This window comes from Xiphophorus maculatus, chromosome 6 (genome assembly GCF_002775205.1).
Source record: "Xiphophorus maculatus strain JP 163 A chromosome 6, X_maculatus-5.0-male, whole genome shotgun sequence".
Lineage (NCBI taxonomy): Eukaryota > Metazoa > Chordata > Actinopteri > Cyprinodontiformes > Poeciliidae > Xiphophorus > Xiphophorus maculatus.
In genome coordinates this window covers 18742264-18767583 of record NC_036448.1, presented here as the reverse complement: position 1 = coordinate 18767583, position 25320 = coordinate 18742264, and the positions used below count along the sequence as shown (strand labels likewise).

The following is a 25320-nucleotide window of genomic DNA, read 5'->3' as shown; positions in this document are numbered from 1 at the left end:
GTAATTTTTTTTTTAACCTTATAGCAAGTTTTCTTTTCAATTCACCATGTGTGCACAAAACTCAGAGATGTTTCTCTGCTTTATAAATAAAATGCTTTGTTACATTTTAATTTACTCCACACTGTGGAGAGGGTTTGTTCAGCCCAACTAAAAACGAGTGTTGAACTTGAATGTTTGTGTGAGAGCCTCACATCCAGTCAGGTTTATTTTGCACCTCTTTTATTTACAACACAAATAATCTTCTTTATCCATGGAGTTGATCAAAAAAAGAAAGAAAATGTCCAAAACAGACAGCAAATAGCCTGGCTTGTACACTATATACATATAATGCAATAATGTTAACATCTTATACAGTTTGTCTGTGAGAATAAACTTCACATATCTGCATAAAGCATCTAGAGTGCAGAGATTGCTCCTTGTCTTTTCTTCTTTACCCTCTGTGGTGTACTGACTGCTGTCCGATCAGTCCCCTCTGCTTCCTTTAATGTCACTCCAAATTAGCCCTAATGCTTAGCAGCAAGTGTCAAGACAGACTTAAAAAAAAGAAAGAGCACTAAAGAGTCAGCCAAGATTGATACATCAAGACAGGAATTAGTCAGACTTCAAAATAAAGCAAGAAAACTGTGTCTAACCTCTAAGTGAGTTAGAGCTACAAGGAAATAAAAAGAATCGTAGACTATGGTATAACTTTATGGACAATTACTTAGAGTCTGTCGAACTAAAATAAAATGTTTTAAACTGAATTCTATTGTCAGCTTCTTGCCCTTAATGCAATGCAAGACTTGAGGAATGATAATGGCAAAGATATACAGTACAAAGTCTCCTTATTGGTCATGTGTAACTCACACGCTCATGAGCCCTCACCATTAGTAAACAAACTCACACGACATCAAGCACAACACCTAGTAAAGGCTTTGCCCCATCTCCAAGTTACACTGGTCAATGTGGGTAGATCTAAACTGTAGATCTAAACACTGTTTCTACTGGTTTCACGTATTGTTTATAGATTTAATGATGAAAACTGGAATAGCAATGAAGAGAACTTTCACAAAAGTCAAATCATGACTATTTCAAATCCTTTCAAACACCCAAGAGAAACCTACTAATACAGTGCTGTCATTTAACCCCTCAGATAAAGACAGGTAGAAGAGCAATTCAAGGTTGACAAATGTTATCTCAATTCAAATCTGCATGCATTAGCTTTTGCTGTATGTAAATTGTATCTGTTACAAATGATAAATGTCAAAGTCGTCAGCCACAGTTCACCCAGAGCTCCTCTAGATAACTGATATAGGAGAACATCTTCACTTTTTGATCTGCTTCAATACATCTTCACCTTAACATCAGTGAAAGATTACATCTTTCAGTGAAAGATTACATCTTTCACTGAATACTTTGCAGCTCAAGGCTGTTTTAATAGAACAAAAATCAATGAACACAAATATTGAAGAAATCACAAATCATTTACCAAAAACATCATACAACTGTAATAAATGGAGAACCTCAGGGCTTCAAACAAAAACAATAAAGCAAACAATTGGTTCCCTCAGTTTAAGAAATTCTCTCCAAGGATTTGCAATCAATGTCCTTACTGTAGTAAATCCTGTGCATGTTGAAAAGGAGATTTTGTAGAACGTGAATTCCTGTTACATCCATTTTGAATGGTGCAGATGTCTTGGAGTCGAGTGTTCTGCTGCATCAGGAAACGGTACATCACTACTTCACTACAGTGTTCCCTTTATATTGCACAAGACATCTTAATACATTTTTTAGTCCATTCCTGCTTCAAACACATGAATGAACACACATGTTTGCGAATCCAGTTTTTTTAAACCGAGGGAGCAAATTTCTAGCACTTCTATTTTTGCTTTGCCAAGTGGCTCTTTGCAACCTCCACAATACTTTTGGATTTGTGACATTCCAAAGACAATTCCAAAATAAGACATTAAACTAGCATTCATGAGTGTTATCATTTGCATCTGTACATATAATACGTAAAAAAATGGTTTAAAACCTCATTCCTGATCATTTTAACTCCATTTTACAACAGAGAGTTTATCTTTCTTTACAGCGATTAGTTTGACTGATTAAGTTAGCTGAAACAATATAAGATTTACATATACAGTAGAGTTGTATATACGTGTGTACAGAATATATGAAATGTCATGGGTCATAGTATATATTTAGAATTGCGTTCATCAGATTTAACTTCACTTGTTTTGACTTTCCAATACGCAATTGGTATCCAACAATATTTAAATAGTTCTAAACATTCATTAGTAATGTGTTAATTTGTTAATCTAACCAACCATATGTATTTGTTTGTATAATGTCTAATTGAGGTTACAGTGTAGAAAACAGAAGACATAGGCAATATTGGTTTAAAATTTTCCCTAACACAAAAATTCAGCAAACTGTAAGTTTAAAACAACAAATTATGTCCTGGTAAAGCTTGAAAAGGCTTTCTTCTCAAAAGCAGTTGAATTCAGCCAAAAAAAAAAAACGAATAAATGTTTCAAAGTTTTATAAGAAGATAGATATCGAACAAAGTTTAAGTGCTTCTGGTATTAAAAGAAGCAGATTTTTTTTCCCTTCTCTTGTTCCATCTTGCTCGTTATTTCCTCTGTTGAGCATGGGCCGGGATGAGACTCTGGCTGTATTGCACTCTGTAAAACACCACGTTTTCACCATAGTGACACATATACTTAAAACAAATATGGCAAATCTGATCCAATTTATTTTATTTTGAACAAAAAGCAAACTTGTTTCTACGGATGTGACAATAATATAAAACTCTATTACATTTATGACATTGTTTTCTGTATTTATGTCTATATCTTTACATCTATAAACAACTCTAGAGGAAAACGAGATCATTCCAAAATTTACATTGCTTAATTTTGAGTAAAATTGTTCAATGACAAAATAAAATGTATTATCTTGAATACATGTATTTGCATAAAAAATGGCAAATGAGATGGAATGGCTGCCTTACATAGAGATGCTAATTTAAAACTTTGCACTGGTCTCTTAAATGTTTTGCCGAGCTGCTTTTATCACATTGTTTTTATTTTAATACATAGAATTTAAAAAATATAAAATAAGCATCTCCTAAATTTAATCAAAGTTTTTATTAGACATACTTTTGTGCAAAAGATTATACCTTTTTTTTTCCATTCTGCCCTTTATAAAGTAGCACTGGAAGTGTAACAATACGAACAAACCAAATTTACGAACTGACTTTCCAGAGAAACAACGGAAACTGAGTTCCACAGATGCACAGAGATTTCTCATCGACGTTTTACTCCACTAAGTGAGATGGCGAGCAGGTGCAAGGGCAGGAGCGCAGAGAACATGTGCAGTGTTTATTTGTTCTGCAGACCTCCCATGATGTCATCTTACTTGTCTTAAGTTATGTTGCCATCAACGCCAATGTAAAAATGGCACAAATTTAACACCACAGATGGACACTAGGCGGTGGGACTTCCGTTCTATTGTTGAGCAGTTAAATATACGACAGAAAATACTAAATTATTTTTAGTGTTTAATTAAAAACTAACTTTATACTTGACCATTTTGTCCAATGGGGTAAAAAGGTTTAGATACCAGTAATCTAAGTAGAATACTGGACATGTTTCAGTTGAAGCAAGTGGCTTAAAAAGACAAGATAGGCTCTACAGGTGATTGCTTGCCATGCATGTTGCTCCAAGTTTGCCATTTGGATTTTCAGAATAGCATCAAACTGATAATAGTGAAGAGTGGCACTATTTTAGTTTCCATGCCCTGGGTGCCAATGTTTGTTTTTTTGCAACTAGAAATATTTCAGAGCAGCCAAATTAATATATTTTCTAAGTGAGAAAATAATGTAGACTAAGTTAAAAAGTGAGTCTGGTCACTCGGGCATATTCTCAGGCGTCTCATTAAAAGGACTTTTAAAGGTAGAACTTGTTTGATGGAAAGTTTTAGGAGATTAAAACCTCAGTACACTTTGGAACCGGCCCATGCCTTCTTCTGACACATAAGCACCTGGCACACTTAAAAGGTTGCTAAACTTGTTTAAAGTATTTGAATCAACATAGATAATGATAAATTATAGCAGAGCTCAGTACTTACATAACAAGGGTGATTATTCATTCTTTCACACGTACACACAGACAAATTCACAACAAATCTTCTCTCTCTCTCTCTTGTGAGGCTGCAAACGAAAGCTGATCTTTGGCAGCTGACATTTTCGAGATCTCCTCTGTGGACCAAAATGTCCTAAACTACTGGTTTAGCATTGCATTTTGAGCAGTAGTAATGACTTCACACACATTTTCTGTCTTCCCGCTGTGTCACTCAGTATCCATCCTCCACACCAGTGGAACAGAAGGAGAAAGGATTGAAGCAATCTGTGATTAAGGCAGTCTCATTAGTATTGCAGAGTGTTTTTTTGTTTTTTTATTATTTTGGCCCCTGTTGTGCAGACAGACTGCCACAACAGTCATGAGTTTCTTTTGCTCCTTCTTTTTTGTCCTTACAGAGAAGATGAGGAGGTGTGAACAGTAGCGGTGAAAGAAAATCAGAGTGTGATCCAAAACGTCAGATCCATGGAGGAAGAATATCCGATCGAAAACAACATCAAGCTGTAATCCTCTTTGGAAGAAAACGTCATATTTGGTTTATGTATGATATTCGTATATCCTCACGGTGAATTATGTTTTACAGGGGTCCTAGACTAAAAAAAAGCACAACCCAGGGCGACTGAATTAAGTGAAGTAGAAGCCTAGATCTAATTTGTCCTCTGAAGTTAGTGCTAGGGGCTTTTTCAGCGGCGTGCAGAGATGGGGATAGACAAAGATCCCGCTTACAGTAGATTATTTCTGTCTCACTTAACTGAGTTCATTTCGAGATCCAAAGAAAAATCAAAGCAGATACATACACATTAGTAGGACAAAGAAGATGAAGCTCTGCCACTGTCATCTACTGAGGTCAGCTGATAGTTTCCCTTCCTTGTAGCGCACATGTTCCAGCTGTCCTGAGATCTGCTCAAATGGCAAACCTCATGTACTGTACTTCTTTACAGTCCTTGAAGTTATAGGGCTTTAAGTAACAACTTTCTCAGAGCTCTCTATACTGTAACAATCCCTTTAGACCCACTCCTGCATGGAGCGCTTGCAGTACAGTATGTGCCGCTGCGTGCTCTTCCTCCTGAACTGGAAAACGGTGTAGAGGAGGACCATCATGCACAGCGCCAGGACGCAAGGAATGGCAATGGCCACAGCCTTCTCTGTACCCCCAACGCTGTCCAGTTTGATGACGACATCCACATCGTTGTTGTCACAGTGCCTTTCATCTGCCGGGGGATTCCAGCCCCAGTCAGGGTCAGCGGGGAGGCCGTCGCAGCCCATGAAGTCCCTTAGAATAGACCTGGGGTAGCTGGGCTCCACGCGAAGCAGCTGGTTGTTAAACTTCCAGTACTCTTTTCCCTTGTAGAAGTAGGTAAAACCTGCAACAGAGATATGAAAATAAAGGGGGAAAAATTGTTTGTTTGTTAGGATTAAATATTAGTCTTGTTATGGTAGACTTAATAGTGCCCTGTTCAGTTATTTTGCTGTCAAGAAAAGCACTGCAAGTGGGATGTCATTATATTGAACTACAAAATTTTATCTGGCTTAATCAGGCACGTGCAGAGGGGGGGGCTGGGGGTGCTTGAGCACCTGCCCTTTTTTCTCCTTGCCCTAAAGTGCCCTTTTGGTCCAATTTTTTTTTTTTTTTTTTAAAGTTAATTTCCTAAGCCCTCCTCTGATATGTACTAAAATTATTATTTTTTGTTGTTGTTGTTGTTTTTATTTAAAGAAAAACAACATAATAAGCCCTTCGGGTCACCTTGTTACCTTTGACCTTTTGTCCGTGACGCATGACGCAGCTGCCTCCCGCTCAGTCAGTGAGACTGCGCAGTAGCTTACTGCGGAGCTCAACGTGGAGGAGGAAGGAAGGAAAAGTAAGGAAAAACTGTTCTTATCTATCGATTCAGTATTTTATCATACAGACATTAGGCTGTTGTTGTTGTCCTATTAGCTAGCTGTTAGCTAACGAGTTTGGTAGCAAAGCAAGATAACTAAAAAGCTTCTTCCCTGTATCGCTAATGATAGCGGTCATTCTTCATTATTGCTGATGGGGCCACATCAACGATCCAAAACCGATCATCTCTCTATAATGAATATATGTCCGATTATCTAATTTCCTTTGCTGCATAATGTATATTAATTGCATTTATTCTGGCATTAGGTTAATGCATCTTGAAGGGGAATAGAATTTGCAAAACTGCTTGAATTATAATGATTTATTTTTTTTTAACAAAAAGTTTTATTTTAATTTTTTTAATTAAATAACTAAATTTTGTCTTGTTAACTTAAAAAGTTCTTTGCAAAACAAACTTTTATTTGCACACATCAGAATTCTTTTGTTGCAATTTTCGGCCCTGCCCACGACGTCATGTGAGAAGCAAGCAAAACTTTGAATCACAAACAAAAACTTACAATAGCAAGAAAAGATTTATGACATGAGCAAATAAGTTTGTTCACAAATAATTTTTCTCACTTTGAGACATAAATCTCTGATTTTAATTTAAAAAAAAAATTTTAAGCAAAACTTTTGTTTAAAAATTGTTTCAATTCAAAATGTATTGATCACAATTGTATTTTATTTAATTGAGGTTATTATTATATTTTTAATAGAATAATTGTGAAACATATTGAGCTCCACAGCAGAGGCCTCGTTTTCTCTGAAATTAATATTATGTTGTGCTAAGGACTGAAAAACATATTGGTTTAAACACAAAGGTAAATAATTGGTAGTGTGGTTAATACAGTGTTCTTATCATAATTCATTATGTTTTGCTTTTTTCAGTTCAAAGATGCCACGTAAAGAAAGACGGCAGAAACAAAAAAGAAAAGAATTGATAGATGCAGCAAAAGGTAGTGGATTGTTGACCGACTGGGTCAGAACGAGTACTGCAGGTACGAACAAAAAAAAATGTTCTTAACATTATCAACATGTAACCTTTGGTAGTGAACAATATATTTAATATTACAGGGCATCTGTTGTGTTTTTCTTATGCTAAGATGTACTAAATTTAGGTGTAGAATAATGATTAGTTTGTTTCTTGCTCCCAGATGGACAGAAGGAAAGTGATAGATCAGAGGAGGAGACAAAAATGCAGTCAACAACACAGGAAGACAGGCAAGGAGAGGGACAACAGTCAGAAATAAACACTATGGATGAAAATGCAGAGCAACAAGTCAGAGAGAAGCCATTCATATTTTTAATGGACCTTCCACACCCAAATGACCCAGCACATGTCTTGCAATTCAACATAAAATATGATGAAGCATTTATCCAAAATTGTGTAAACCAAGGACCATGCCAACCAGAGCTGTCATTTCCTAAAAATGAAGAAGGAAGGTCTTTTCAGAATAAATGGTATAAGAGTAACCCATGGCTGGAGTATTCTCCCAGTTTAAATTCCATGTTTTGTTTTAGCTGTCGTGTTTTTTTGAATGAAGAAAAGCACATGTTCCGCAAATCATGGAAGACAATAGGATTAAACAGATGGAACAAAGCATTACAGAAAATTAAAGAGCACAGTGGATCATATGCATAGTGTTATGCTCCATATAGAGTTTTTCCTTAGCTTATATTGTATGTCTCACAATTTTGTAATTTATCATTTTTATTAAGCTCTGAAAGCTGTGTGGTTTTGTTAATAGTCTTTCCTAGAATGCGGTTAGATGTGCCCTTTTTTTTTTTTTTGAGCACCTGCCCTTTCAGTGGTCTCTGCACGGGCCTGGGCTTAATGACTGTCTTTTGTCTGATAATATGCTTTCATGCTGCGATTTTAGGCATAAAATCATTCTGAAGATGGAAAACATACCTATTAAACTATTACTATAAAATCCATCATTGAAAAACGAACCGCAAATCTCCAAGCATAAAATTATTATATAAAATTAACTACAACAATCCAAATGTCATCTGAAAAAAGTCAGAAACAAATTAAACTTTTCAAATAAAAAGTTTGAAAAAATGAAAAAAAAAATTACATTTCAGGGTCTAAAGTTTAGTTCTGTCATCACAGATTGAAATGACAGTGAAAACAATGAAAACAACTATATTAGTATATGACACAATTGTTTTTGGAGTAAAGGACAATACAGTGAGATTGAAAAACACATTTTTCAGTACAATGTGCTAATATATATGTAAGCCCCACTTAACTAAATCTCTTAAAAGATCAAAACATGTAAAAGGAGTATCAATTCAAATAAAAATAATGAATGAAATTTAATCTGAAATGGCATGTTCAAAACTATTTATATCCTTAATTAATACTTAATGTTGCTGTCCAACTTTTTCAATATTTCCTCTGATAGATAATTTTTGATTATCTATCTTTAGTTTGGAGCTCCAACTCTTATTGCTTCCAGAGAGAAGAAACACAAAGATAAAATGTTATTAAAATCAAGAGACTACTTAATGTCTACATTTATTTACACATCAAATGTGCAAGTATAAAATGACTATTATGATCGGTTGATGATAATTTTAAAAAGGTTTAAGCTTTAATTTGAGTTTTCTTATTCATTTGTGAAAAAATCCTACATGAGAAAACAATAACATCAACAAAGTCACTATTGACCCCCTACTGCCACCACTGCTGTTTATACTTTGTCTATACAACCCTTTTTTGCATGTAGGACAGTATTTTGTCTTATAAGAGCCTACAGATAAGAAAACTCTACAGGATAAATGTCTGGGAACTGTGATGGCCCTGGAAGAAGGATGCTTTCATATCTGGTCAACCAATGCTGTGTAGACTTTCTGCTCTTTTAGGAGTCGGTGATGGTAAATTTTCATTTTTCTGACAGAAACCACCAGATTTTAAAACAAAATTTTCTGGCATTTTCAAAAAGGTACTCAAAGGTTAGCAAACACCACAAGCTTATACATGTGACATGAAGATAGAAAAGACATTTTTCCTCAATTTTCTCCCCCCAACAACCAGTTTGGATGTAGATTGGGTCTAATGGTTTTTATGGAGAATTTTCAAGACAACTTTGATGCAGTTCTTCAACAGTGAGCTCTGGAAGTTATTTAACATCCCTTAAAAACCTCCTCACCATCTGTGATGGAAAGATAAATATTGATTCCACTCCAGAATTTATTTTATGGGGATCTTTACAGATTCCTATAATTTTTGCAATCCATATACCATTTGCCTTGTCCACAAAAGCGCCCTGTGGAGAGTCAGGGATGCCCTTCCAGATAGTGATGGGTTTAGGGTAACCTGGGTCCATCGTCCTCATGTCCTCGTTATACCTCCAGTATCTAAAAAAAAGAGAGACAGTGATAAATACCAACAGTTAAACAGAGGATTTGGAGTTTGCTACTTCATAATTGATCCAATATGGACAAAGACAGAGAACAGCTTTCTCTGCTACTATTTAAAACATATACTGTATAATTAGAACAAAAGAATAAAGTGTGTAGGTATTGCACTTTCTCTGTTCCTAAGATGCACACAAAGCAGAATATCCCCAAAAAAGAACAAGGTAAATTTGCTGAATCGTTTCTTTGTAGCCAGATAAAAATATGTAAGGCATTTATCTGCAGTCATAACCTTTTGCTTGCATTTTCATATTTTGTAGTTCATGTTGCTGTTTTTGGGGATTCTTTAGTGTTGCAGTGTATGTGAATGTGCAGAGCTAAACAAATAAAATTAAATTCAAGCATCTCTCCAGCTCTATGCCTACTAACTTATTAGATTTTCCAACACAACTTACTTTTATCAACCATATCCCCCTGTGTTTTAGTTTGCAAAGGCAATAAACTGAATGCTACAATTCCATAAGATGCGTTTTTAAAGGTTCGATTTGAATGCTTTGGCATGTTTTATTAAAGCTTCCTTTTATATTTCTAATGCACTCATGTTCAACTCTTGCTTAGTGAAGAGATGAGAGCTAATTTAAGCTCTAAGTTTGCAAAGTAAACATGAAAATTTGTGCTTATTTTAGTTATTAATGAGAGCTGAGTGGATGTTACTTCCTGTAAAATTTTAAATGTGTAAATATACAGGATTTAAGCAACCTGATTGTCAGTTTTCCTTATATAAACATTTAAACGGGTGGAGTCATTCTTTTTATTCCCCCCCCCAAAAAAAAATTGTTTACTTTTTTTCTATTTGTCGTTAGACAGAATTATTCCAACTGTTATGATGGTACTTTTCAGAAAAAGACCATTAGCTGACTCATTTCACATGACAGGAAAATCCAATCAGTCAGTCATCCACGGCGTGTCTATCTGCATTGCAGATTAGTCTCAGAAGCTTTTGTGAGTGACGAGCTTCTCACATGGTGCTGCGCAAACCCGTAAAACTATAGATAAAAAAGCCATTTGAATTAGAGCACCATCAGCCCCCCGTCACACATCCCCACTGAGAGATAAAATCAACTTTAAAATTATCTGCACAACGTCCCCCTTTTATTAAATGGAAGAATCTGTGGATGGAGATGACAAAGTGTTTTGTCAGCTCCATCCACAGGGTCCTGTGACCTTTCAGGATATGATTTATCTCAACAGCTGAACATGTGAGTCAGATGGGCATATTCTCATACTTACAACGGCTCTGACGCACGTAAATAAACAACAGATTTTCTGCTTTAGGCATTCTGGGGAGACAACAAAAATAATTTTGAAGTTCTTTTGAACTAAGCTAACACCTAGCCCCATAAAACAAAAAAAACTTAATCAAAGTTGTTAAAGTTAAAGTTGAGTATCACTTTTGTGGCTACAAAAAAAATGCACTCAGGTTTTGAGAAAGTGTCCCTCTTGGGTAGCGGAAATGTAAAAAAGCGAAGTAGTTTTTATGGGGTTGAGGTAAAAAGATACCACACAATATTAAATATAAAATTAAATAACTCTTGAAATATTTGACTCTTTGATTTGATTTAGATAAAAATTTACAATTTATATTTAACTAATGGATATAAGTTAAATATAACTTAAAGACCCTTAAAAATTTTGCTTTTAAGGGACTTAACTTCAAGCCACCTTCCAGTGTGCATACAACACACATATTCAAAACTGCAATAATGATTATGGATCTGTACATTTTGCCGTTCTAATTAGAATGATACTCAACTGAGCACCAAAAAAACAACAACAACAAGAAAACAGAATTTGCCCTACAGACTGGTGAAATCAGGAATAAAATATTCCACATAGAGACTATTTAAAACACAGTTTGGGCTTTATTTGCTTGTCTTATCTTCAAAGTAAGTAAGTATAAGTCTCCTCTCGTCTCATGTTCGTAATTCATAAGTTGAATTACAAATATTTAAAGAAAGGTTTTTCTTTTACTTTTTTTATTAATTTATTTTGATATTATATTATATTGGCTAAAGCTGTTACAATTGGTTTTCAACAGCACCCCTATCGGATGACTGAAATATACAAGTTGTTAAAAAGACCAAAACCATCCTAGCCAGCAGAGACCACCCACGTTTAAAGGATTGTTTCCCTTCCCTTAAGTCAAAAGCAGACCAACCATAAGGTGCAATCAGTACAAATACTTTTTGTCCCAAGCACAATAAAATATTTTACAACGTTTTATGATGTGTGGATTATGCCTCGACTGTCTTTGACTGCCGCTGTGCACCAAATTTTCCCTTGTGGGGACAAAGATGAACTGAAGTGAAGTGAAAAACTGGCACTGGAACTAATGATCCAAACAAACCTGTCTCCTTTGAAGAAGTAGGTCTTAGCGACATCTTCCCACCAGACGGCCGTCTCGATACTCTGTGTGGGCATGCCGCTACCGAACAGAGAAATGTCCTGAGGGTAGGAAGGCTGAAGATGCCTATCCTTGAACACCCAGAAACGGTTTCCTGAAACACAGAATCAAGGTTAGTATGTGCAACAACCTGGAATCACACCAAATAAAAAAAACTGCAATATTCCTGCTTGTTCATGCCCCTCTTTGTGGGTTATTTTTCTTCACGAGATTTCACAGACCAGATGTTTCATAAGCTCGTTTAAAGATTATCTTCGCAGCACAGAATGTAAGCTTGATGGTGCTCTGAAGGCAACTCTGCTGAGTCTTGTTGTTTTGAGTCTTATTGAAGTCATTGTTGCGTTTAATTCAATTTGATCATAAGTGCCTCGGGCAGAGGGAAGAAAGCTGTTGTGGTGCAGTGTTTGTGTGTGCTTGTGTGAGTGGTAGGTGGCTAGACGCTCACGTGCACACACCCATGAGTACGCACATGGTTAAGTCCTTCAGAGTGAATAAATAAAGCATGAGGCCCTCTGATCCCGCTGGGTGACAGATGTCATGTTAATCTGTCTGATGGACGGATGTCTCTCTGGGACCTACACCCATTCTCCAACCAGGCAGACGTCTATGAAAGCCCACAGTAAACCACTCTGGTTTCAAGTAGCAAAGAAGATATTGTGTGTTTAAGAGCTTTCAGTTCAAGTTATATCAGTCATGATGTTTTCAGATTGATATTTTACTAATGCACCAATACCACAACTGTCACATTACAACTACACACTTTAATGTTTCTTTTTTAAATGTATTTCTCTGGGATTTCATGTGATGCACAATTGGGAAAAGAATTATACATGGTGCTCAATTTAAAAAAAAAATCTGCAAAGTATTTAGTATATATTTGCAAACCAGAATTTTCAAACTTTGTAGAACCAATTTTTGCTGAAAGTACGGCTACAAATCATTTGGGTTGTCTGTAGCATCTGAAAAGCTGGAATATTCTGACCTCTGTATCTCTGCAGCTGGAGTTTGCTGTTACCGCTACATATATTGTGACAGACGAGACGTCTTGTGGGCTTCATCTGAAAAGTTGTTAAGAACTGATGGAGGTTATAACTATTAATGTCCTGTCAAAAAATTCTCCCATCTGACTTTTGCATCTCTACAGCTCCTCCAGAGTAACCATGGGCCACTTGGCTGCTTCTCTGATGAATTCTCGATACTCCTTGCTTAGCCTGTTAGTTTAGGTGAACAGTAATATCTAGAAGGGTTCCAGACTATTTACACTTTATTTTGTGGATTGAGCAGTGTTCTGTGAGAAGTGCATAGCTTATAGTAAGCCTGAGGCCTTTACAGAACAGCTGCATATATGCTGAGATTAAACTATGCTGTTGTGGATTTTATGAATTAGTTGACATTGACATTTGAATTGAAGGGCTTATTACAAATCCACAGCAAAGTGTTTAGACTTTTGTTTGCAACAAAAAAAGTCAATAATCTTGCTTCAATTCCCTGCAATTCAATTTACAAATATATACTTTATATTACCTTTAAAAAAGACAAATTTCCCTTCACTGTTTTCATACACTGCATCAATTTTGGGAGGCAAGCCTTGCCAGAAGTGGTTGATCGGCATGGGGTAGCCCGGGACCACTGAATTGTCCCGTACCCTCCAGAACCATTGGTCCTGCAGAAACAGACCATGCCAAATTGTTATTACCTGACATGGCTGAAACATCAGCAGGAATACTTTCCTCATGGTGATAATCCGCTTTACCTTGAAGACAAACAGCTCCTGGCGTAGGATGGCCAGAGTGTTGAAGCCTCCGTCGCAAATGTTTGGTTTGGAGTTGGGGTTAGACGGCTTTGACCCCTGCGGAGGGCGATGGGGTCTTGCATGGCGGTCGTGTTTCCGGGGATCTGAGGGTGGATGGAAACGAGGAGGTGGAACTGTAGGCGGCGGACTGGTGGGCTGTGGAGCTTTATCTGGTGGTCCTATAAATACAAACTGCAGTTTTACAATCTGTTCTTGTGAATCAGAACTTCACTGCTGTGCTTTTATGATATTTAGCAATTTCAAAGACTGTCCCCACTGAGAGATATTTTAACCAATGCAACCACTTCTTTTGGCACTGATTATTTCTTCTCTTTTGCAATCTGTTAGTTGACTCATGTTGCTTTGAAAAACACAGATTGGCTGACCTCTTTAGCAGCTGACAAATGGTGTTTACTGGCATTCAACCCAGCATGACTGACGCAGCAGCATTTGAAATGTTGACGAAGTTTCAGCGCTTTGCAATTTGATGTTTAGTGATGTGGTGCATCTTTAATAAGGTGTTGGAACAGTTTAACTCATACAAACTGTTACTTAATGATTTATCATTTAAAAGGAGATTGTATTGTGGTACATTACCATAGATTTTCTGGATTCCCTGCAAGTCATCTTGAGGTAGTTTGAAATTCTCTGTGTCCATGTACTGGTAGAAAGGAGCCATGATAGCAGTGGGGTCATTTGAGTGCTCAAGGCCGAGGGCATGCCCCAGCTCATGAACTGCAACCAAGAACAGATCATTTCCTAGAAAGGGGAAGAGAAGATCTGCAGTGAGAATCTATATCCTTGATTATATCCAGGACAACATAAACAGATTTTATAAAAGTCTAAATGTTAGAAATTGACTCTTCTGCATTCCCCACATCAAATAATTGAAATATATAGCAAGAGGCTGTCTAAGTAGATTTTAGAACATACCAAATGTAAAAAACATGGCCCTCCATCTAAGAGAAAGAAAATGATGCAATATCCATAAATAATGATTAAGCTCAAAAAAATAGATAAAAACAATTTTCAACATTTAAAAGGTTGATTCTTGTCTCCAAAACCATTTCCTGATTGCGCGTGTTGTTTACTTTACCCACCATATGTTCCTAGAGTGAGTCCAAAAGTTTTTATTTTCTTCCAGGATTGCACTATATGCAGCTCCATGATTTTTCTCATCAAGTCTGACTAGTTTCCCTGTCCTGTGTGTTTATGTTCCTTCATACGAAGCTACCATGTATCTTGATTTCTTCTCTAATTATTGAACTCCTTATTCTTTTTAGCTTAGATAAATGGCCAGGTCTTAAATGTCTGTATGATGTAAAAAGGAAAAGGGTTTAACTGAATATTATTTAAGGGTATCAGTATAAAGGAGGTGGAAGAAAGTACAATTTACATTTTTATGATTGTATATGTTAAAATATTTTAAAACAGTGGTTCACTTTCTTTCCAATTCCACACTTATATGATCATTTGCAATGGTGCATCAAAAATAGCTCTCATAAAATGCAAAGAAGTTTGTTGCTGTAAGGTCATGTATTCAGGAAAAGCTCAAGGGACATGAATAGTTTTATAAGGCACTATATCTCTTAGCTTCAGGCAATGAGACACTGCATTTGCATTTGGATTTATTTTTATACTATGTATTTTTTATTACTGATGTCTGCCAGAGCTGGTTACTTCTACACCTAATTTTTAATATTAATTTTAACAATTAATATTACATATTGATTCGTATTATTTTGCACACATGCTGTGAAGAGTATTTCCATTTGGGAACTAAGTATTCACCGACAGACAACAAATCAACCATTTTAATGCAAATGCATGACTCAACCAATATTTGTTATCAATGCTTTTCATTTTTTTTTTAAATGTTGTAGATTTTACCTGCTTGTTTAAACTGAGCGTTTTAGCAATCCTGCACAGATGTGTGCATTTAATTTTGCTGCATTTTTGTGGTTTTTCACACAAATAATTAAAATACATAAGCCACAAAATGAAAATAATTACTTGCTTTCCCTCCTCCACAGTTATAATAAAAATTGCACAGAACATTATGAGTTAAGAATACTGGAAGTGAATCATGAAGCAGCAAGACTTTCTCCTCAGCTCGAATAAAGCAGAAGGACACACATTCACGTTTTTGCCAAGGACATGTACATAATGCACCTGAGCATTAAAAAATGTCGACCAAGAACCGCTGTGTGTTACCAAAACACACACACGAAGACTGATGCAAAAGTAAAAATGTCACAACCAGTGGATGTAGTCAGCTCAGAGTGTCAGTCTGACTTAGGAGGAATTACAACTCTTATGTACAAACAGTGACTGAACCTGTCCCGAAGAGATGGTTGCCCTTTGCAAGGATGATATGCACTCATGCCAGGAGCGCTGCATAAAACCACCACTGACCCTCAGCCAGCAGCAAAAAGCTTACACTTTCCCCTCTCCCACTTTCACCTCATCCAACCAACCTCTGCCACCGATATGCGAAAACGCCCCACAAGGATTCCCTGGAGACAGACTGGAGCTACCATTAGCACACATGTCAACATGCAGCATTTACAGATCCACTGCTGTGAAAACCCATTAAAGATGGTGCAGCTTCCTTGGCACACATGCTGAGAGAGGAGCTTTTTTTTCCCCTCCTTTAGCATCCAAATGGATGACAATGGCATGCCTCTCAGGGGCGAGCATGCATCTGACTTGGGAGTCTAAGACTATTATCATTAGAGAACAAAAAGAGAGCGAGGGAGAGGAACTGATGGGTGGCAAGCGGTATCCCTGCACAAACACAATGCAAGCCACAGCCCTCCGCCTCTCTAATGGAAGGGGAGAAAGTTTGTGCACAGCAGTTGGATAATAGCGAAACCGCCTTGTGGTGCTTTCACAAGCTTTCTACCCCGTAGGTAGAGTAATTAGGGAGTACTTGGTTGAATGCCTCAAAAAGATATCCTATTCTCCTCTCTGAGCTGTGCCACTGCAACCACTCAGCTACATCAAATTCAATAAATGTGGATAACCATAATCATGTGCCAGCAAAAGCAAAAGTCCTAAAATAGCAGCGCTTTCTATCCTGTCATCTGAAGAGCTTATTATACAGACAGAAACCAAAGTCCTGACAGATGGGGGGATGCATCTTTATAGAGCGGCGCCGCATCAAACACATCTTAGGGCTCTTTGTTTTTGGCTGAGCGTCCCTCACACTCTGCCCTGCAATACCGTCGTTCTCATAACACCCTCCAGCCAGGCCATCTGTACTTCCCTGATCTGGCATCCATCACTTCTTATCCATCTCTCCACAAGACTGCACTTTTTACTGTTTGCTTTCCTCACCTCTTCCTCTCAGAGTTATTTATTTCTCCATCATCTTTGTCATCTGTCTCTCTGCTGTTGCCTCTTCTCTCTTTTTCTATTATATCTAGTATTGATGCATATAATTTTTTTGCTAATTTAGTCATGTTGCAACCACAAACCTTATTATAGTTTATTATGCTTTTATGTCATAGATACATTCAACATATTTTTACAAACAAAATCTGAAAAGTGTGCCATGCATTGGTATTCAGCCCTCCCCGAGCCACATCAATTATATAACCACCTGCAAGTCCTTTGGTCTGTGTCTATGTCGGATTTTCACAGATAGATATTTTTCCTCATTCTTCTTTATGCACTAGCTCAATCAAATTTGATATAGATAAAAGTGTCAGATTCTCAATTAGATTTGGACCATTACTTTAACTTGGCCATTCTGACCCAGGAACACGTTGGGGTTCTTTTAAAGCTTCTAACAAATGTTCTTTCAGGATTTTTCTATATTTAGCTCCATCCAGCTACCTTGCTGCGGGGACACATCCCATCAGCTTGTTCCACTATAGAGATGGTGCTTTTATTATGCAGTTAGTTTTGTGCAACATATCATTTTACAGATTATTCATTCAATTTCCAGATGATGCACTGAACAGTGATCCGTGAGGCAATTATCTCCATGATGCAACATTTGTTTTGATTAAATTAACATTTAACAATATGCTGACTTCTGAAGGGTATTGCACTGGGTTTTGTTTAGGTGTATCAAAGTAAAGGGTGCTGGGAACACATACCACAGTTTTCAGATTTTTGTTTGTAAATTACTTTAATAATTTACAAACAAAATAATAATTTTGGTTTACATTCCCTTCTCACCATCATGGTTGGGGTTTCCAAGGGTCCAGGGCTCATCTGAATCAAAGTGAGTGTCCCCTCCTATGCCAGGCCCTGGGAAATAGGCATGGGCGAGGAATCCACCCTCCCCATCGAAGGGCGAGCTGTCACCGTGAAAGCCAGAAGCGAAGATGATGGTGATGTCCACGTCACGCCTGCCAGTCTCCAGGGCACTGTATGGAACGGCCTCGAAGCGCAGGGGAGTCACACCCTGCCACACATCAAACGCCCTCCGGATGGCATCATGAGTCTCCCGGGCACCCACCTTTGGTGTGATATTTTTTATGCTGCAGGAAGATAAACAAGAAACTACTTGAGAGGCTTCAGAGGGGTGGAGGCTGACAAAATATGGAAGTAAAATCCTCCACACTTCTCCCCCTTGAGTTTTTAGCTCATTAATTTGGAGTGAAATTTTTCAGTTTTTAGAATGAAGCAACACTGGGTAAAAACGTAACACTTGACACAACTATTTAAAGACCAACAGCTTTCACTAGCTTTCACTGAACTTTTAACACAGCAGTCGTTATCAGTCCCTGGCAGGCAGAGAGGAAGTAGGAAATCATCTTCTCCTCTCTCTCTCTATCCACTCATTTTCGTGAATAAAGCTCGGGCAGCGGCGGCGGTAGCACCAGCTCAGCACTGATTGACATTCCATTAGACGAGGTGGCTCATCAATTCAAATTCAGTGAGCAAGCAAGGAAGGATTTAAATAAATTGGCAGTGTTATCATCTATTACTGCTGTAACCTGTCAATTTGCGGTTGTGCTGCAGACCCGTTTATCAGTCCTCCTCAGGCCCATTAAAACCCAGAGCTTAATTATAGCAGATAAGATGAGTTTCACTATTTCTGCTGAGATTGTGGATAGTTTATTCTCCCAGTTTCATATATCAGGGTGAGGGCAGTTTGTTTAGCTTAATGAACGGGAAAGAGATTGTGTAATGGTTCAAAACACATCCTAATTCGTTTTTAACTGTGCTACATACTATTTATACAATGAACAGCACACATGCAATACACAATTTAGGTGTTAATCTGTTGGTATGTGCATGTGTGAATACCCCCCACACAAGCAACATATTTGTTCAGTCTCTATGACAACATGTAGAATACAACCCCATGGGGTTAAAGGCAGTAAAAATATAAGAAGTAATGATGCAAAAGTAAATAAAATGAAAACAACAAACTTTTGAAAATGTATTAAAATAAAATAAGAAATATGTATTTTTAAATACACAAGTTAATAAAAATAAAATAAATTACAAAATAAACAACAAAAAAAATTATGCTAGATTGAAACACTATTGAAATAAAATGTTATATGGGGAAAGTAATAGATCTGAAGAAACTTGTCGGCCATCTCTCACCTGTAGGTTATGTGCGTACGCTGCCACTTCTGCCCTGTCAGCGCGTATCTCCTCCTTCTTGACCTTGTGGCACTTTTTATTTTATCTGGAACTCCACAGCGTGGCCTCTGCATCCATCTAAAAAGTAAGGAAAAAAATAAAAGCTAATGTTTCATTCAGCATTTTTGCATCGCAGTTTACACTCTATGATGACACAAAGCGCAGAAGTGAACTCGTCAGTTCTCTTCTCCGGCACTGAACCACAACGGCTAAAGAAAAAAATGGATGCAAAAACACTGCTAAACTACTTCTAAGACTACAGTTCTCATTCGTACAACATAATTTATCACAACTACTGAACAAACACAATATAATGGCAAAAACATTAGTTCTCACCTTAGAGTGATATCACTGCATGATCATGCAAAACGAGAAGAGGGAAAAGTGTTAAAACCTTCACCCGGTGTTGTTTCAGGTGAGGTGAAGGGGGGCAGGAGGAGGAAAAAAAATCTGTATCTGTCCTTAAGCAGCCCATTAAGATAGTCATAGTTCCTACTGGTATTTCTAAAAAAAAAAAAAGTTTTTTCAGACTCAAATTTTCAGAGTTCTCAATAAAATTTTGACCTACTGTTCAAGTATACATGGATGACAAGCGGCATCATATGTCTTATTAAAGTGTTTGTGTTGCACGGGTTGTGTTTGTGCATCTGCAACACATGTCATGTGTCCACTTACTCCTTGGTTGTCTCATCCAGCGTCCCTGTGACATTGAGACCGTAGATGCGCTGCATAGCAGCAATGGCTGACTGCATGGTTTTGGCTGAGCGCAGGACAGACATTCCCGGTTCTGTGTGGGGAAGGTATCCATACCTCTGTAGCCATCCCTGCAAGGGGTAAGATAAAAAAAAAAAAAAAAAAAAAACATAATCCTAACCCATCCCATCCCAGAATATTGCAATTTACACAGGTTTAATCAGACATGAAATTAAAAAAGGCAGAGATAAAAAGGTACTTTAAATATAAAAGTGAAATAAATCTTTGTTAGAGGAATGCTTATTTCAGACACTCTATTCATGTTGTCTATGCAGCATGAATACAGACCTCAAATATTCCTCCACTGCAATATTGCTTTGCTTAAAGCTTCAAATACCACTGCAATCAAATGAGAAAAAATTAACTTTGTTGAAATAACTTTAAGTAAATAAATGTCCATTCTAATGCCCTATAAGGTCGTTCCCAAAGGATTTTTTAAAAATGATGTCCCATGGAAGCCTATATGGGTATAATACAATAAGGTGGGTCTTGTTACCTTGCGGTATTAGGACAGATTTGCATAACAAAAGGTATTATTTCTGATTTTGCAGGGTTGACTTTAATGATTTAAGCCACAAAACACTGCATCTGGTTTAGGCAACAAAGTGGAGAGGCTGCAGCCTCAGCTGAAACAAGACAACCATTTCCCAAACTTGGGTCACAAACCGACAGAGGACTTAGGCTTCACTTTAGAAAACGATTACTAACCGTTTTTAAATCTGCTATTTAAAAAGCAGATTTTGCTATAATTCCCTTCAAGAAATAAAGACATTATTTGCAAACAGATTAATTTAATATTTGGATTTATGATGGTTTTTCTTTTACCGGCAAGTAAATTCTTGTAATCTGGGTCATAAGTCTCTTCCAGTGTTATGTTGGTGATAAGCTGAGGAGTTTTGGAAACAATGCCCTAATGCAAAAGTTGCCTCATACAAAAGTGTTAACTTTTCTGAAAAATTCAACTTTACTTTGAAAAAAATCAAAGTAAACTTATATACTTTAAGTTCCACTCTAATCTTCCTGTCTCTTGGAAGATTAGTAGAGCACTTAGAGATGGAGCGAGAGAAGTCCAATGACAAAGTCTTACAAGTGTAAGTGATCTGGATCTGCTCCAAAGTATAATGGATACATTCTTTGTCTGCACTTCAGCTCTCTACCAATACTGATTAAATCCATGTTGACAGAATTGCCATAAACCTGCTAACAGACAAACATTAATAAAGATAGATCTCTGCCAAGGTGGCGATCAAAACACTATATATTAAAATGTGTGTCTTGAAGCAGTGACCACCTTCTTCCAAAGGTCGATGGGTTGATTTTTATATGTGTTTCAGACTGGGGAGTCTTCATTATTTAACCCAGAAAAACACTCTAAAATTAGACAGTTTAGCCCATATGTCTATCCAAATGCATGAACCCCATACATAGTTTTTCTTTCTTAGTGAGTACAAGGTTGGAATCACAATGAGCTTCTTAGAACCCACTTTGGTTCACCAAATGAAACTCATATTAGTAAGAAAAGTTGTGCAAGTTTTATGCAGGTCTTAAATGGATTTTAGAGAAAATCTATTAAATTGAGTAACGTAATCAGACTCCATCTTTTTAAAAGACTTCTCTTGCATCAACTGTATACAGGCAATTTACATGGGGACATTATGTAACCCATGAACAATCTCTTATGTGGTCCAGTTTCCCACCCACATCCAGCCCATCTGAGTACCACGTGTAAATGTTGACTGAGTTCCCAAGCTGATTTTCTACCATTGTTTGTACCTGCTTATCTGTTTGGAGTTGCAAGGTGGAGAGCACATACTTCCAGCTATCATTAAGCAAGAGGCAGAGTTCAACCTGGACAGGTTCCCAAGACACAACAGAAACAAACAACCATGCACACACTTCTACGGGTAATTTATTAAGACCAATCAACATAACGTGCATATTTTGAACCATGGATGCTGCAGTACTTAAGAGAGTTTATGCATGCATTAGAATGACATGCAAACTCCATGCAGAGAGACTGCAGGCATGAAATGAAACCCAGGACCTTCTTGTTGCAAGGCAACAGCACTAACAACCACTAAACCATGCAGCCCCCAACCAGGTAGCCCAACCAGGTGAAATCAGCTTGTTTATATAGTTGACTGACACTATTTTTTGCCCTAAGCTCTACAGTAACTAACATCTTAGGGGATACTTTCTCTCATTCTTCTAAGCATATCTACTCATTCATGTCCATCCAAGTCCATTTTATTTCTCCCCAAACATGTTGAACTAGTCTCCCAAACATTTATAAACTGCCCCTGAAGCCACTCCTTTGTTTCCCTGAGTGTGTGCTTCAGTCTATTGACATGTTGGAAGATAATCTGTCACATTAATCTGAGGTCCAGAGAATTCTGGTATTCTTGCAAGATTTTAGTACAGGGCTTAGTCATCTAACCATATTTGCAGAATTGTTGCACATCTTCTGCTGCAACATCACCAGATCATAATGCTGCCACCATTATGCTTCAATGGCCAGTGAGATATTTTTGTCATGGTTTGACAGCCTCTAAGGGGCTTTTAGGGCAGAACTTAAATAACTGTCATGAGCCTTTCAGTGAGTGTTGGCTTCCGTCAGGTTACTCTACCACAAAGTCTGATAAATGGAGCGTGTTAGCAGTAATTGAACTTCTAGATGTTTCTTCCATTTCCACAAAGAAACACTGAATCTTCACTTTAGTGACTTTTGAGTTCTTTGTACCCTCTGGAAAAGGGTCTTGTTCCATAATAACTCAGTTTAATCTAGAGGGGGTGCTGGAGGTTTTGCATTTCTTGTAAATAATAGACTACGCTGTTATTTTCAGAATGTTCTGATCTTGGAGGCCTAGAAAAAAATTCCCTTGAAACTTCATTGCTTGGTTTGCACTGTAATATGCACCATTAAGTGTAAGACTTTATATTGTCCACTGTTTTTCATTCCAATTCAAGTTCAGTCAACTAAGCATATTGGATCAGGTTACAGAAGCATGTCAATGGAAATCAGGGGCACTTGAGCTTAATTTAAGCCCTATATACCAAAGTCAGCATATTTACCTTGGTTAAATGCATTTTTTATATAAACTTACAAATCAGAATCTCAAAACACAGTTTTACATTATATGGACTACCATACAATATAAACAAAATTTTAACTGAATTGTATTATAACTGGGATTGAATTGGAATGTAAGAATTATAATATGTTTATATGTTTGGGATTTTCATAAAACATTTCTGAATGTAAACACAGTGTACCCTTTTACAAGTGTATGTCTTGTAAAAGGGTCTTCAGATGACAGTTGTCATGAATTAATGGAATAAATATAAACTGTGATTAAAATAATTTGAAATTCACTCAAACTGGTTTTAGAATAAGACTGTGGAGTAAGAAAAAAAGTGCAAAAACTGACAGGGAGTGAATACTTTTGGCACTTTGTGTTATTTGAACAGCAAAAGGAATGATTTTTGCTCTTTTTGGGATATGTTAGATATTCTTAATTTTACATTTTTGTACAAATATTTTTATTCAGGGTTATTATGCAGTGAGAATCTCATACCACCCAATGCCCTGGACTGACTGTTATTTATCATCTTACTCTTTTATGGTCAAGCCTCTACAGTGAGTCTGGAATGCTTATAGGAACTAGTCAGCAGAACTGAAAATGTGCATCTTTAGAAACGGTCCACTCGGCAGGACTTTAGATTTAAATGTATTCACGAGAAGCTGAGAAAGCACTGATGGCGACAGCAGTCAAGTGTTTGTGTCTTTGCAGCTTCCGGTTGGTGTGTGTGCATGTGAAAGACTGTGGCCCAGTCCTCTTTTTTATTCTCTACTAAACCAGAGTTAATGCATACAAAAAGCATCACCAGACTCAGACCTAAAGACATCAGATCCAGGTGTGTCCACAACATCTGCAGCTGATCTGCTTCCTCTGTTCATCCCTCCCCATTGCTCCCCAATCTCTCCTTCTCTACTCATCTAAATCTCTTGTTTATCCTCGTCTTGTCTCTGTGGCTTGTGTTTTGTCTATAGACAGTGATTTTTAGACAGATCCCGGACGGACTGAAGCGAGCCATTAAATTGAATAATGATGCGTGTGTGTTACTGTCAGTTTCAGCGTTTAATTTCTCCAGAGTGGAAGGAGGAGGGAGCTGAGGGTGGAAGGGGGGTGGGAGGGTTGCAGCCTGTGGTGATGATGGAAATGACATCAATTAATCAGGTACAAACTAGCAAATCCTATTATGCAACTTGTAAATGTTTAATCTTCTTTAACACTATGTGATGTTGTCAAAACATCTCCCAGCCTCACCTCACGATGACCTGCCATGAATGGGAAAACAAGTATCATATCTAGTTCAAGCACCGCAATGTAACATCCTCATATGAGCTGTTTCACTATAAATGAAGGATCCAAGGAGGAACATATTTTTATTTGCATCTCATAATGTCTCCATCATGATCATACAGAGCCACAGCGCGCAGATCCAGCCTGCATATATGTTGTTTTTCACGCAGAGGCAGATGATGTGGAGGAGAGGAGGAGGGAAGGCCGTGCAATGAGAGGGAAAAAAAAAAAAAAATCTTACCTCAACGCTGAACTGATGCTGCTCCTCTCCGGACACGGATCGCGAAATCCAAAGCAAGAGATGCAAGCAGAGCGCTGCCGCGTAAAAGCAATCCGGTGGTTTTCTTTTACTGACGGATACTAAGGTCATAATGACCCGCTTTTCTTCCCGACTGTTTATTAGGAGAAGCCGCCTGTCTGCTTTGTGTCAAATGAAAACCATCGGTGCGGGCTGTCAAGGCGAGATTCGGCTGAATTCAAGAAGCGTCTTTTAATTTAAAAATAAAAATAAAAGACCCGATGATGGTTGAAGAAACGTGCTCTGGTGTCAAGCAGAGATAACTCGGCGCGTTATATTTGCTGTCCTCGCCATTCTGATTTACAACAGCAGCTACATCCATCCACAGCGGTATCAATGGCCATGTACAGTAAAGCTACCCAGTCTGCGCAAGATAGGCTCCCTCCCGACTCGACGCCTGCGCTTTGATTCCTCACACAGCGCAGCATCACAAGAGCTGCCCTATAGGCTGCAGACTGCATGAGAGAAAACCCTTCAGGACGCTCTGTACAGCTGCAGCTCAATCGGACATCACAATATCATCGACAAGTTCTTTAATCAAACACCGTCATTGTGTGAAACTTGTGTAAATAGAGTCAGACTCTGAGCAAATTTGACCATTTCTGACTTTTCTGTGCTGGGAAGACTTTTTATTCATCATCTATGTGGAGTGATGACAAAGGACAAAATG

General features: G+C 37.6%; 1 protein-coding gene and 1 long non-coding RNA gene across 3 annotated transcripts; one reads left to right on the top strand and one right to left on the bottom strand.

Moving 5' to 3' along the window:
* Positions 1–202: 202 nt before the first annotated feature.
* On the bottom strand, positions 203–25059 carry LOC102226480 (matrix metalloproteinase-16-like). 2 transcript variants are annotated; one of them, XM_023335729.1, is made up of 11 exons: positions 24594–25059; positions 19911–20059; positions 19572–19586; positions 19197–19313; positions 17814–18118; positions 14223–14384; positions 13587–13804; positions 13358–13496; positions 11777–11927; positions 9254–9369; positions 203–5488 (listed from the first exon to the last, which is right to left on the bottom strand). In XM_023335729.1, the coding sequence occupies exons 1-11, from the start codon at positions 24720–24722 to the stop codon at positions 5130–5132; spliced, it is 1860 nt and encodes a 619-aa protein (XP_023191497.1). In that variant the 5' UTR covers positions 24723–25059; the 3' UTR covers positions 203–5129. The 2 variants fall into 2 exon arrangements, with proteins under 2 accessions (XP_023191497.1, XP_023191498.1); XM_023335730.1 differs by lacking the exon at positions 19572–19586.
* Positions 5497–7832, top strand: LOC111608958. Its single transcript, XR_002752927.1, has 2 exons — positions 5497–5983; positions 6892–7832. It is a non-coding gene; the product is annotated as an uncharacterized LOC111608958 (long non-coding RNA).
* Positions 25060–25320: the final 261 nt, after the last annotated feature.

Coding starts and splice junctions, on each gene's coding strand:
- LOC102226480 (XM_023335729.1), bottom strand. CDS start 24,722: ATGACCTTAGTATCCGTCAGTAAAAGAAAACCACCGGATTGCTTTTAC. Junction 11,928..13,357: donor GAAATTTGTCTTTTTTAAAG/GTAATATAAAGT, acceptor TCTGTGTTTCAG/GAAACCGTTTCTGGGTGTTC. Junction 9,370..11,776: donor TACTTCTTCAAAGGAGACAG/GTTTGTTTGGAT, acceptor TCTTTTTTTTAG/ATACTGGAGGTATAACGAGG.